At 37.2% G+C, this 12,079-nt stretch overlaps 1 protein-coding gene across 3 annotated transcripts in view; it reads left to right on the top strand.

The window, feature by feature from the left end:
- Positions 1-12,079, top strand: part of ADAMTSL1 (ADAMTS like 1) — a 473,180-nt gene that overhangs the window by 186,773 nt on the left and 274,328 nt on the right. For all 3 annotated transcript variants that reach the window (XM_082612434.1, XM_082612433.1, XM_082612435.1), the window contains exons 8-9: positions 3,805-3,916; positions 7,504-7,642. In XM_082612434.1, the coding sequence (XP_082468560.1) occupies positions 3,805-3,916; positions 7,504-7,642 (251 nt within the window). The remainder of the gene's footprint in view (positions 1-3,804; positions 3,917-7,503; positions 7,643-12,079) is intronic.

Genomic DNA, 12,079 nt, shown 5'->3' with positions numbered 1-12,079 from the left:
CAAGATAAGTGATACTTGCCTTCGTGGAGTTTACAGAATAAGGAAGAGAAAGGCAAGAGAATAACAACTGTATCAATATTAAGTATATGTAACCACCTAAATGCTAATAAGAAAGATCTGATTATTGTTGCATATTCTTCAAAGCCCACAAAAGCATTTTAAAATATTTTTACAGTTTTTTTGAGGATTTGCTATATCACCATCTGCCACCAGAACAGCCCCAAATTAAAATATAGGAGACTGAGGCATTTAATAAACAGATTCCCCTCTTTTCCATTTTATTCCCTCCCTAGCAGGCATACTGATTTATTTCCACCATTTCCAAGCCTTCCCAAGTCATGACATCCCTGGCTGCCCTAAGAGCAGGTGACCAAGTTGAATACCATTGTGGGTCTGGGGGTCCCAGCTCAGTGACTCACAGTGGTAGGTCTGCCCACAGCTCCCTTTTGTCCACCTCTCCTCATGCCAGAGCAGCAACTTAACTGCCGGCGAGGCGGGTGAGAGAACCCTGCCTTCCCGCTCCCCTGCCAGTCCTTCTGGGGCGAAAGTTTCTACGACATTCGAAAGAGAAAGGAACCTAGTTGGCGAACATCCCAAGGCTCACAAGTTACCCTTTTCCCCACTGAGAAGGAAAATGTGGCATTTCATAGTGCTTCATCTGCAAGAGCCTATGTGTGCTTGATGTCTTTTGTGAGTTTGAAATCTCTCCTTGATTCCTTTGATTTTACGTGGACTTTAAACTTACCAGTTATCCAAGCACACATTTGTACGCCCTGCAGTTCTCTACCATGACAGCGTGATCAACTGTTATGGAAAGTGACCAGCTTTGTCTTCTCTTTTACTTTCAATGTGAGAAGTCATTATATTGAGTTAGAAACACTGAACCATTATAATTATAGGAAGAAAAACTTGATTCGGAACATTCTTTTTCCTTATTAACTTGAAGAGGTCAAAATTACATATGCCAGATGGTTTAGTTCCCTAAAACAAAATTCTAATGTGTCAAACTGAAGCTTTCAATGTACATTTGAGAACCAAAACCTGATGTCTGAGGATTTAGGGTTTATGAAGCTCCAGACCTAATGATAAAAAGAGTCCCAGCAGCCCAGAATTAATAAAACCAGGAAAAAGGAACACGGTGGTTCATCTCTGTAAGCAACAATTTAGGCCATCAAAGTTAGGCATCCAGTTAGCCTCTTCTTTTTTTTTTTTTTAATATTTTTTCTACTCTGAAATGTTAATGTAAAATTAAGAAGATACTGAGAAGAGTTACAAGGATACCACTAAAGATAAATGTCTATAGCTTCACAACACTGATAGGATTGCTTAGTACCTAGAATGGCAGCCCTAGAGACAGGCAGACCTGCATTCAAATCCCTGCTCTGCTGTTTCCTTGCTGTGTTGCCTTGAGCTAGTCACTTAACCTCTGTGAGCCTCATTTTTTTCATTGTAATGTAAATGTGGACGATAATGCAAAGTAGTTTTAAGATTCAATTTAATATAAATAAAATGTTCCCTGCACACGGTAGGAATGTAGTAAGTACTGGTTGTTGTGGTAGTTGTAGCTGTTCTTATTAAAAGAAGGCAACTATTGAGAAGGGAGAAGCAGGAGTGCTTTCAGGGTGGAAGGAACCAAGCAAGATTATGAGATCAGAGATTTGGATACACCATAATTGGTTTCATCTGTTTGAAATAAGATGTCCGTGTTCTTTCCAATCTCTTTTCAAATCTAGGCATAGAGTCCCTGCATTTGTGGTCATTGTGCATCATTTCATTGAACTCACTGAGGACAATATTCTTTCTAAGCTGCTTGTATTCTTTCCTTCAACATGGTATTTACTAACACTCCCTCTTGACGCTAAAACTCCTTGACATTCATGCCTTTCTCTTTGGGCATGTGGTGGTTTTATTGGTAATTCCCAGGGAGCTCAAAAAAGGACCTGCTCCATGTTTTGGCTCTTTAAGCATGCCAGAAGGTAAGCCCGGGCACTGTAGATATTCTAGAACAAGGTTTCTCCAAGTATTTGGATATTATATCCTCCTCATTTTGATTCCCGCCCCACCCCCCACAACACACACACGCTTTCTTAGGACTTAGTTTAATTTCTAGCATCCCGAAAGGGACCTTTGCAAAATAATCTCTCTCTCCAGATCTAAACAAATTTTCTGGTCTTTTTATTTTTTATGGAGCTTGTGTTCAAATGAGAGTCCTCTTCTAATAGCTTTCCAGCATGATAATCACACATCCCAAAAGAGCTATCGGCTTTTGTGAGCTTAAAAAAAAAAAAAAACAGCTTTCCAAAGAATATGATTAATACTACCTCCCTAAGCAAGCAATTAGATATCCTGTATCTGACACATAGGACTGAGAAATATTAATCTGTAGGCCATGCTCCCCTTTTGTGAAAGACACTGTATTGCTTCAGCTGTTGTTGCTTTAAAGTAGGGAATTGTATCACTGTTTATTCTAATTAGGAAAGACCTGGATGCTCCGTGGGTCAGAATCCTAGCATAATATGAGATATTCTGTAGCTTTTTTCTCTTCTTTCTCCTTTGCAGCACTTCCAGATTTTCTGAGGAACATTTCATATTCTTATCCAAATGCCAAAAACTGAGCTAGGGTTTAGCACCTGTTCCTTGTTTCTTCGGTTTTCCTATTTCCCTCTGCACCCTAGGTATTTAATCCAGTTTTTAAACTCAGTAGCAAAAAAAAAAAAAAAAGGCTATCTTTTAAAAAAAAATCTGAAGCCCAAATCCATCAATTTCTTCTAGATAAAGGACAGTTGGAACAGTGCTAAGGCTTGAAAACATTAACAAAGACTTAGGCCACATGACTCTGCTGACTGTTGCTTCTGTACTTGCTGTGATGGAGTTGGAATTGTCCATGGAACTTCCTTTAGTGTAATAAATAGCCCGAGCCTTGCCCTTGCCCAACTGTCTAAATGTTGTATGACGTCATTCTGTCTTTGTAAAAGCAAGGCATTTTTCCTGTTGGATACTTTTCCTTCTCTTTCAGGTTGAGTTTGTTTCCTCAATCTTGTACTTTTAAACTATTAAAGAATTATTGCCTCACATTCCTCCCTTTTAAAAAACAAAGGAGCTATAATTTCCATAAACACATGTTTTATTTGAAGTAAATGCTTTTATAATGTAACTTGGTGTTTTTCAACATTTGATTTTTGGACTGTCTACATTTGAATTGCCTGGATCTCTGGGCTGGAACCCACGAATTTGCATTTTAGCGAGCTTCCCATTGGTAACTTTGCACATTAAGATATATGAATCACTGAATTGCCAGGAATCTCCAAGTATGTCTCTGAGTGGGAAGGGCTATTTAATTCTTTAATTCTTTATTTCTCTTAACCAATGACAGTACCTTTAATTTTTTTGCAGCATATTGCATTTATAATTTTCTTAGAACAAGCTGTCTATTTCTGAACCCACATTGAAAAATCCATATAATTTTACCTGTCATACCAGAGAGGTTGGAAATAAAAGAGGGTAAGGGAATGGAATAAGTGGCTTGGTATACAGTCCTGCTAACATCACAAGTTGAGACGTTGCCATTCCTTGTTCTGTGGCAACAGAACTGAGAAGGTGATGATAGTGATGGTTTATGCCAGGACCATTTGCTGGTTAGATGGTAAGATGGGTGATATTGCCATTGCCCCTTCTCTCCCAGTGCTGTTCTGGACACAGCCTGAGGCCATCATTACTACCACACGTCCTTGTCCAAGCTGCAAGGAGCCCAGAGGGCACCCCTCTGTCACATTAGTTCCTCTGCTTTGCCATTGTCTCCTGCAGATCCGCAACTCGGGGCCCGCAGACAGTACAGTCCAGTTCATCTTCTATCAGCCTATCATCCACCGATGGAGGGAGACGGATTTCTTCCCTTGCTCAGCAACCTGTGGAGGAGGTAATGGTGCTCACTTAGTCTAGGAGCTCTTGGCGTCTCTGAGGGAAGACTCAGCTGTGATAAAAATAGTCACTTCAGCATATGGAAGTGCTGGGTGCATCAGATTCTTTCTTAGTGAGGCCAAATCCTGAAGCCTTCCTGTAAGGCAGATACCTCAGTGTAGATGCCCCATGAACGTTTTCTGTCTGTAGAGCCCCATCAGAGGAAATGGTCTTTCCTCCTTTCCTGGATTCATGGAAGTCCAGGACAAGCTGTGTCATACCCAGGCAACAGCTTGGTCTAGAGGTGATTCTATTCATTTGAGAACAAACTACTCTGGTTGAATGAACTTATCTATTAAGAAATCGAGTGAAGAGTGTTTATCAGGCCTTCTACATAGCATGATGTATCCAAGAAGAATCAGAGATTAATTAAAGAAAACAGTTTATTACCAGAAAAAAAAATCACTGCACCATACACTTAGGCTCAGTTATTTGTCAGCTCTACCTTGTCATCCATACAGTAAAAAGAATGCCACTTGACTTATTTATACATTAAAACACATCTCTCCTGAAAAGTCACCAAATGAATTCCCATCTCTGCTCCATCATGTCTGTAACATGAACAGCATTTTGTGTTACTGGAAAAGGTCCCCCGCACCATTAATAATTACTACAATGGCTACAGAATAATTTCCATGAATTATTTTATAAGAATTTATTTAACCATATCCCTCTAGAAGATCATTCAGTTCATTTAAACTCCTCTATTATAATGTAATGAATAACTTAATACCTAAGTATTTTTCTCCTTTCAAATTATTTCCTTGGACTAAATTCGCAAGAGTGAGTTTCAGAAATTTTGTGGCTATTGGCATATATTACCAAAATTCATTCCAGAAGGGTAATAAGCAGTCTATGAATATTTTAGTTTTGTTGCTAACTGAGCCAGTATTTGTGGACTATCACTTTTTTTAAGGTTTTGGTAATTTAATGGGTGTAAATTTTATGTATATTCCTTTAAAAATGAGCACATGAAATAAATTGTGGCTCCAGCTTCATGGAAGCCTGTTAATTGGCTCACTTTAGCTAATCCACATAGGTATCACTATATTATTTTGATAAGAGAAACCACATAGGTATCACTATATTATTTTGATAAGAGAAAAGAAGGATATTACCTCAAAATGGAGTCAAATGATTATCCATTTTTTTCATAAAACAATAAGAATATATGACATAATTCATCTTCAGCTGTATTACCTGTGTCTGCATAATGTGAACAAACCATTGAAAAGGAGGTTCTATAGAGCATTGTTCAATTTTACCTTAAAAGCACTTAGTCAAAAATAAGTGCTTTCACTTGGTTGTTACATAACGATTAATTCAACATTTTAAGCATTTCAGTAAAATAGTGTTTCCAGTTGCTCTATCTGTGCTGAATGGAAAATTACTTTGCTTAAAAATAAAGTGCCAATTACTTTGATATTTATGGGAATATGTTGTTTTGATACACCTATTAATGACTAACACAGGAAGCAGTTTCAAAAAAAGAAATCTAAGGAAGTATTTTTTTGTCTTTTCTTTTTAAGTAAAAACATGTTCTGTGAGAAGTAGCAATTCAATAATAGGCCTGCTGCTTCAGTTTCACATAGAGCTGCTGTTGGCATATAATTTCAGTAACGTTGATAATGGCTTGCTATATAATAAGGCAATTAATGTTAGATTCATATACAAACCAACCTCTTTGGGCTTTATTTTCCTCACATCTAAGTGAAGAATTAGAACCATCAGTAGTTCTCAAATGTGCTGAGCTATCAAACGCTTTCTTCCAAGGAAATCTTACTAGGGAGCCAGATAAAGGAACACTGTTCAGAGTGAAGACCTGAAAGATGTAGAAACCAGCCTTCCGCACGTTTCATGGACCACAGTTTGAAAATTGCTGAAGAAATGATCTTTAAATTCCTTTATATGTTTCTGGTTCCACATTCAACTAGCTGAGCATTTCGCTAAGTGTAAAGAATTGCTACTCCAAATACCCTGTGAAACTTTAGAAAACACAATTATCTGACCATTTTGGTCCTTTATTTCATTTGTGTTTTAAGTTTTCATTTCACACACACTGGAAGAGCTTCCCAGCCACATTTTTAGCTGACAAATTACAATTTTTAAAAATCATAATCTCACATTTAGTGTTTACTTACTGCTTGTGCCCACATTTTACTACCTGATAAATTCTGTCCTTGAGTAGAAATTATTTTCTGGAAATTTATAAAATAATTAGCTTGTCATCAAATTATCTGCTTTAAGTATAATGTAATTGAAAAACAAAAGCATGTTTACTTATGTAAAATATCATTTTGCTTTTTGATTTTCTTATAAGACAAAAAATTAAATGGAACATGTGTTCTTAGCCATTACTTTCCATGCTTTTCATCTTTACAGTAAAATTGTTAAAAGATCTTTTTTTAGGTCTTTAGTGAACAATTAATTTTTGTGGGTGGTCTGAGAACACAGCTTCAAGTCAGGAAATCTGGTTTAGAAGCCTCCTTCTGATTTCCTAAAATCTTTTGCAGGACTTTTAATGACTCTAAATCTGACTTTCTAACACTTATTTAGCAATAACAATATTCAACCACTGCCCATGGGGAATCTATTTTGGAGTTGATTAGGGTTAGAGTGATACAAAAGGCCTAATTTTTAAAAAATACTCTATATACATTTATTTTTCACCCCAAGAATCTAAGTCCTCATCACCATCCCACCAGAAATCCACAGGACAAGAAAGAGGTAGGTAGGAAAGGTAAAACATACTATGAGTAGAATTAGGTATTACTCAGCAACACTATTTTTAAATAAATAAATAAATAAAGAGGATTCTCTAAAGAGTGGAAATTTGTGCATGGAAATCAAGAAATATTAGCTAGAGAATTAAAGAGAAATGGTAAAGGACTTTGAAACAAAAATTGAACAGTAGGAGGTATTTTTTTAATTGTGTAGGGAAACTTGAGATTTATGATGGCTACTGTTGAGGTATTAGTCATCCATTTACTCAGCTTAACCCATTCAGGTTGAATTTAGGCAAAGAAGAAAAAAAAATTTTCCAGGCGGCTAGCAGTACCCGATCCTATGTCATGTCCCATGGTCACCCGCTGACCAAGAGGAGTGGTGTTGGGGGTTATTTTTTTAATTTGGGAGTTTATTCTCACTGAGGCTCCAGGTACGAGGGAGGCAATTTTGCATCCTTGCATGAGGTGGTTAGTAAATAAACACTGATGACCTTTTTTGGATACAGAATTCTGTGTTAGACTTTTAGATTATAAAACAGAAATTAATAAGAATGGTACTTACGACAGTCTTATAATCTAGCTATGCTCTTATGTAGTTCAAGCCCTATGGTATAATTTAATTATTAAAATTTGAGTAGAAAAACACAGTTTTTGAGGCCTGCGAAAATTAACAAGCCTTCCATTTATCTGTCTTTGGTCCTGGAAATGTCTGGAGCATTGGGGAAGAATTTTCATTAATATGAGATGGCCAAAAAAGCCTAAGGGTATATATTGCACTGATGTGTACATTGAAATTTGCCTGAATGGTTTGATACTGCAGGTTACCAGCTGACATCGGCTGAGTGTTACGATCTTCGGAGTAACCGAGTGGTTGCTGACCAATACTGTCACTATTACCCCGAGAACATCAAACCCAAGCCCAAGCTTCAGGAGTGCAACTTGGATCCTTGTCCAGCCAGGTCAGTCACATTTACCAGTTTGTTTACCATAAACATAGATCAAGTTCAAATAAGCTTCTTAAAAAGTTTCATTAAAAATAAAATGAAATTAAAAATAAATAAGTGCTGCTGTCCAGTGTCCATTCCTAGTCATGTGTTATTAGAACCCATGCCCCTTACTCTTGCTACGTAAGATGCCATCTCAGGGTCTATAGGTTTTCCATTGGTAAAGCTGCAGGGAAAGCACTCTGCAGAGTCATTTTCTCTTCTGATTTTGTTTCACTCTGGTTACTTGCTTCTGACCTTAACAAACGTGATGGAACAGTGTTCTCAGGATTCTTTGAATTTTCACTCTGTCACCTGATCAGTGAGATGATCAGAGCCGACCATATTTCAGGGTCACAGCTGACCCATTTTAGCCTATGGTGGGCCGCACCAATTAACCAGAATCAAAACCAGCCTTAGAACAGTTCTTCCACATTTAAATAAACTCAGCCCTTGTTGAAGAGAAAGCAGGACTTATTTCTAATAGTCAGATTCTTTTTTAAAGGTCTTTTTAATTAGGAGCCTTAAAGAGACACTTGACACTTTCACATATGTTTGCTTTGGGGAAACCATAATTGACCCTCAATTATTTGCAGGATCAAGAATCAGACTGATGAATGAAATATCTCAGATGATGAGTAGTCATAGAAGTGCAGGTCAAGAATCTTTTCATGGTTGTAATATTTTTTTAGTTGCAACACTACCTGGTAATTTTATTAACTTGGCTTATTCATCCTCAACACGTGAGAGAGGATATATGAAAACTCTTATCCTACAAAACTCATCATGAAGACCACAAGATAGAGAATCCTTTCCAAGACCCTTGGATTTCTGAGAAACATCTCAATGGTATTTTTAAAATCATAGTTTATTAACTATATATTCATAAAACAAAACTTTGAATAGGTAAACTACTACATGAGCCATGTGGCTGAAAATCACTCTATCTTTGAATTGTAGGCAATGCAATTTTAGTTTTTGTTTTCTGCTGTTACCTTTCTAAAGTGTGTTTTCTTGTACTCTTCTGACTCACATTCAGGAATTGTAAATTCTACAGGTGATGTGAAATTGCTATTATTAATTTACTCATAGGCGCCACATTACCTAGCTGATAAAAGTGAACTCAGAATAACAGGTTTTCATTAAAGAAACAGAAGAGTAGATATTTTATAAATATATAATTCAGGTGAAGTTCAATTTTGCTTCATATTACACCAGAAAACTATGTATTAAAGATTGGATATGGTATAAAACCAAATGAGGTGTTAAAATTTTGCTTGGACCTCTTTATTTTGGAAATATTAAGGGTATGAGGTATTTTTAGCCAAGATAATTCTAACTCATGCAATTCAACCCTAGTTTAAAATTATTTTACTTATTATACATCTTTATCCATATCTATACCAGGAAGACCAGTGCATAAAAAGCATAATTATCCCAATTCAAATGGGTTGACTCAGCCATAGAGCAACTTTGAAGGTCTTATACACAGTTCCATGAAAATTTATGTGTGTATTTCTAGGAGAAATGATGAATTCACTTCCCACAACTGCCTAAAGCTTTTCCCCCACTGAGAAAAAACTTCAGTGAAGAGACGGCCATGAAAAACAGTTGTGAAGTGAAAGCATTTTGTTAACAATTTTAAGAAATATGTTTCTAATCAGTAAATAATTTACTCATTTTTTTTCTGGCTTCTGATTTTCACCTATCTTTTCTGTTGGAGTAATATTTTTGGCCTATTTCTTATTATTCAAAAGCAAAAGCCTATCCTACATGAAAGAAGTTTGTGAAATTTATCCTTTTTCTATGTCTGTTATTTTAAAACATCTAATACAGCACATGTATAAATGTTGGGACAGGTGGCTATTAAAAAAGAGAGAGAAAAGGAGACAAAAAATAAGTTAGAAGCAAATGTCAGGAAGCTGCTTTTTTATTACAGAGGTAATTAAAGAAAGCTGTAAAAATTAAGACTTAGCAGTAGAAGAGGTTTAAGAGGAAACTGCTTTAGGAAATGTAGATATGCTAGTCTGAGGTTAAGATACTTTAGGATTGCTGTGAAATTCACTGAACTCATTTGCATATCCAGGATCAAAGCAACCTTCCTGAATTCCAAGAGAAAATAAGAAGTGATAGTCTGAGAAAAGGAGATGAAGAGACTCGATAAAATAGGTCTGCCCTCTCATCAGACACAGCAGAATCAAACCCCCAAGGAACTGTTTTCTAACTACAGATTTAACTGTCTAATAGTAAAATCAAGAGTGACATGGTGACATTAAACAACACCTTTGCGTCCAAACCTAGAAGCCCCCAAAAGGGAAAACACAAGAGGTAATGCTTTTGCTATATCTCTTTCCAGTTTTGTCTATAGCTCATACATAGGTAAAATCATTCTGTATATAATAGACACGTGGAATTCAATGACTTAGCATTCTTGGTTTCCACTATTCTAAAGCAAGCCTGAATATCCATAACATGTAGTAAGTCGACATTTCCTGAGACAGGAATTTGAGTTCCTTTCACTACGAGACCAACAAGTGAGCTTACCTGGTGGCCAGCTGTTCCATCCCAAGAAAGCTGTATTGCTCTCTACTGATGTCATTTATGCAGTTATTTTTACGACATGACAAAATACTTTGTTTCCAGGCCAAAAGCGGTCTCAAAAAGGAAGCTAAAACAACGCTTATAATGAGACAGAAGAGAGGGTGAAGTTTAAAATTTAATAACTTTTAGCTAAAATTGAGAATATTTCTCACGGGTGCCTCAGAGCTATGTTATCACTAGTCCCATCACACACCCTATACAGAGTATAGTATATGTTCTGGTGGTGGTCCCAACTTGGGCACACCCAGAAGTCCGGAGGCATGGCCCTTCTGGATATCAGAGATCTGGATGTGTTTAACATGTTTTCTGCTTCATTGATTCAACACTATAGTAGCTAAGACACTTGGAATCTTATCAAATGTAAAATCCTCCTTGTGCCTGCCATGCTATAATCATGGCTTCTGTTTTACACGAGGGGAAATTATTTTTTTTAACGCAGTACCTGGTGATTTGTGCAATGGTTTGTGTCATCATTGCTTCTTGGATGAAGGGTAAAGTCTATCATGTGGCCAGAAAGCCTCCAAATGTATATCTGTGGTTCAGCAACAACTAAAAAGGCATAGTTTTAGTTCAGCTAATAAGCACCTTATGTTTTCAGAGTGTCTTTCAATGTGAAAAAAGGCTACATTTGGCCTTACATAACTCAGTCTAGGAGACTGGTAAGACTGTTAAGGCTGCCTGGGGGGAATTGTGCAAGACATTGTTTGTGAGACGATCAGAGAACCACCTTTTCAAGTTATTTTTGGTTTGTTTTTTTGGGTGTTTTTGGCACAGACCTCTGCTTTTCTCTCCAAGGCAGTAATGAAGGGGGCTTAAATTGGCAAGGGTTGGAGAAGCAAAAAAAGCTCCCACTCATCACACTATCATGGTCACAGTCATTAGCAAACAGATCTGTTTTTTGCTGAAACTACATCCAGATTCCCCCTTCCCTCAAGGAATTCAGAGCAGCAGTCCTAAGCAAATGCCCAAACTTGTATGCCCCAAGTGGCAGTTCTTTTGAGTTCAACTGGACTTATTTTGTCCGGCTCCATTTAATTTGACAGCAAATTGCATAAGTCCTCCCTGGCCATGGGACCGAAGTGTGAACAAAATCTCAGAACTGAATCCTAATGCAACTTAAATCCTAATGCAAGAGAAATAATCTGCAGCGTGAGCGACGGTATGTACAGTGGACCTATAAAACCCAGTCACACTAACTTGGTGACCAACTAGTCCAGTGGTGATACAGTGATTATCACTATACCGTGGTGATTTAGGAGGGGAGCTTTGGAACAACATAGCCTGGCTTGGGATCCTGGCTCTGTCACTTACTGGTTTGGGTAGCCTTCGGCAAATTACTTGTTCTCACTAAGTCTCAGTTTTTTCATCCTCCAAAGTAAGGATAATAGCTACTTACTTCGTAGAGCTGTCATGAGGATTAAAGGGTGTAATACATTTAAAGAGCTTAGCAGAGTGCCTGACACACAACAAGCACTCAATAAATGTGAGTGGCTGCAGCTATTATGACTAAGATCACCGTTATGATAATGTTGATGTTCCTTCAGAGAAACTCCTAAACTCTCCAGAAATCAGCTTTCTCCTCCATGAAAGGGCTTGGAACTCTAAAATTGCATATGGGTCTTCTAGAGAGGTAGCTCTCTATTTGCTGTTTTAACAATAGGAAACGTAAATTCCTAGGAAATTGCTTCATGAAAGCAAATCACATTTATCAGATTTTTTAAAAATCATGATCATGAAAAATTAAGGTAATTAGCAACTCCTAAAATCCCCACGTAACCAGCTATGAGACACTGCCATTCAATCTGCGTGGGG

This window comes from Mesoplodon mirus (genome assembly GCF_964341445.2).
Source record: "Mesoplodon mirus genome assembly, chromosome: 1".
Lineage (NCBI taxonomy): Eukaryota > Metazoa > Chordata > Mammalia > Artiodactyla > Ziphiidae > Mesoplodon > Mesoplodon mirus.
This window is presented reverse-complemented; position numbering and strand designations above follow the sequence as displayed.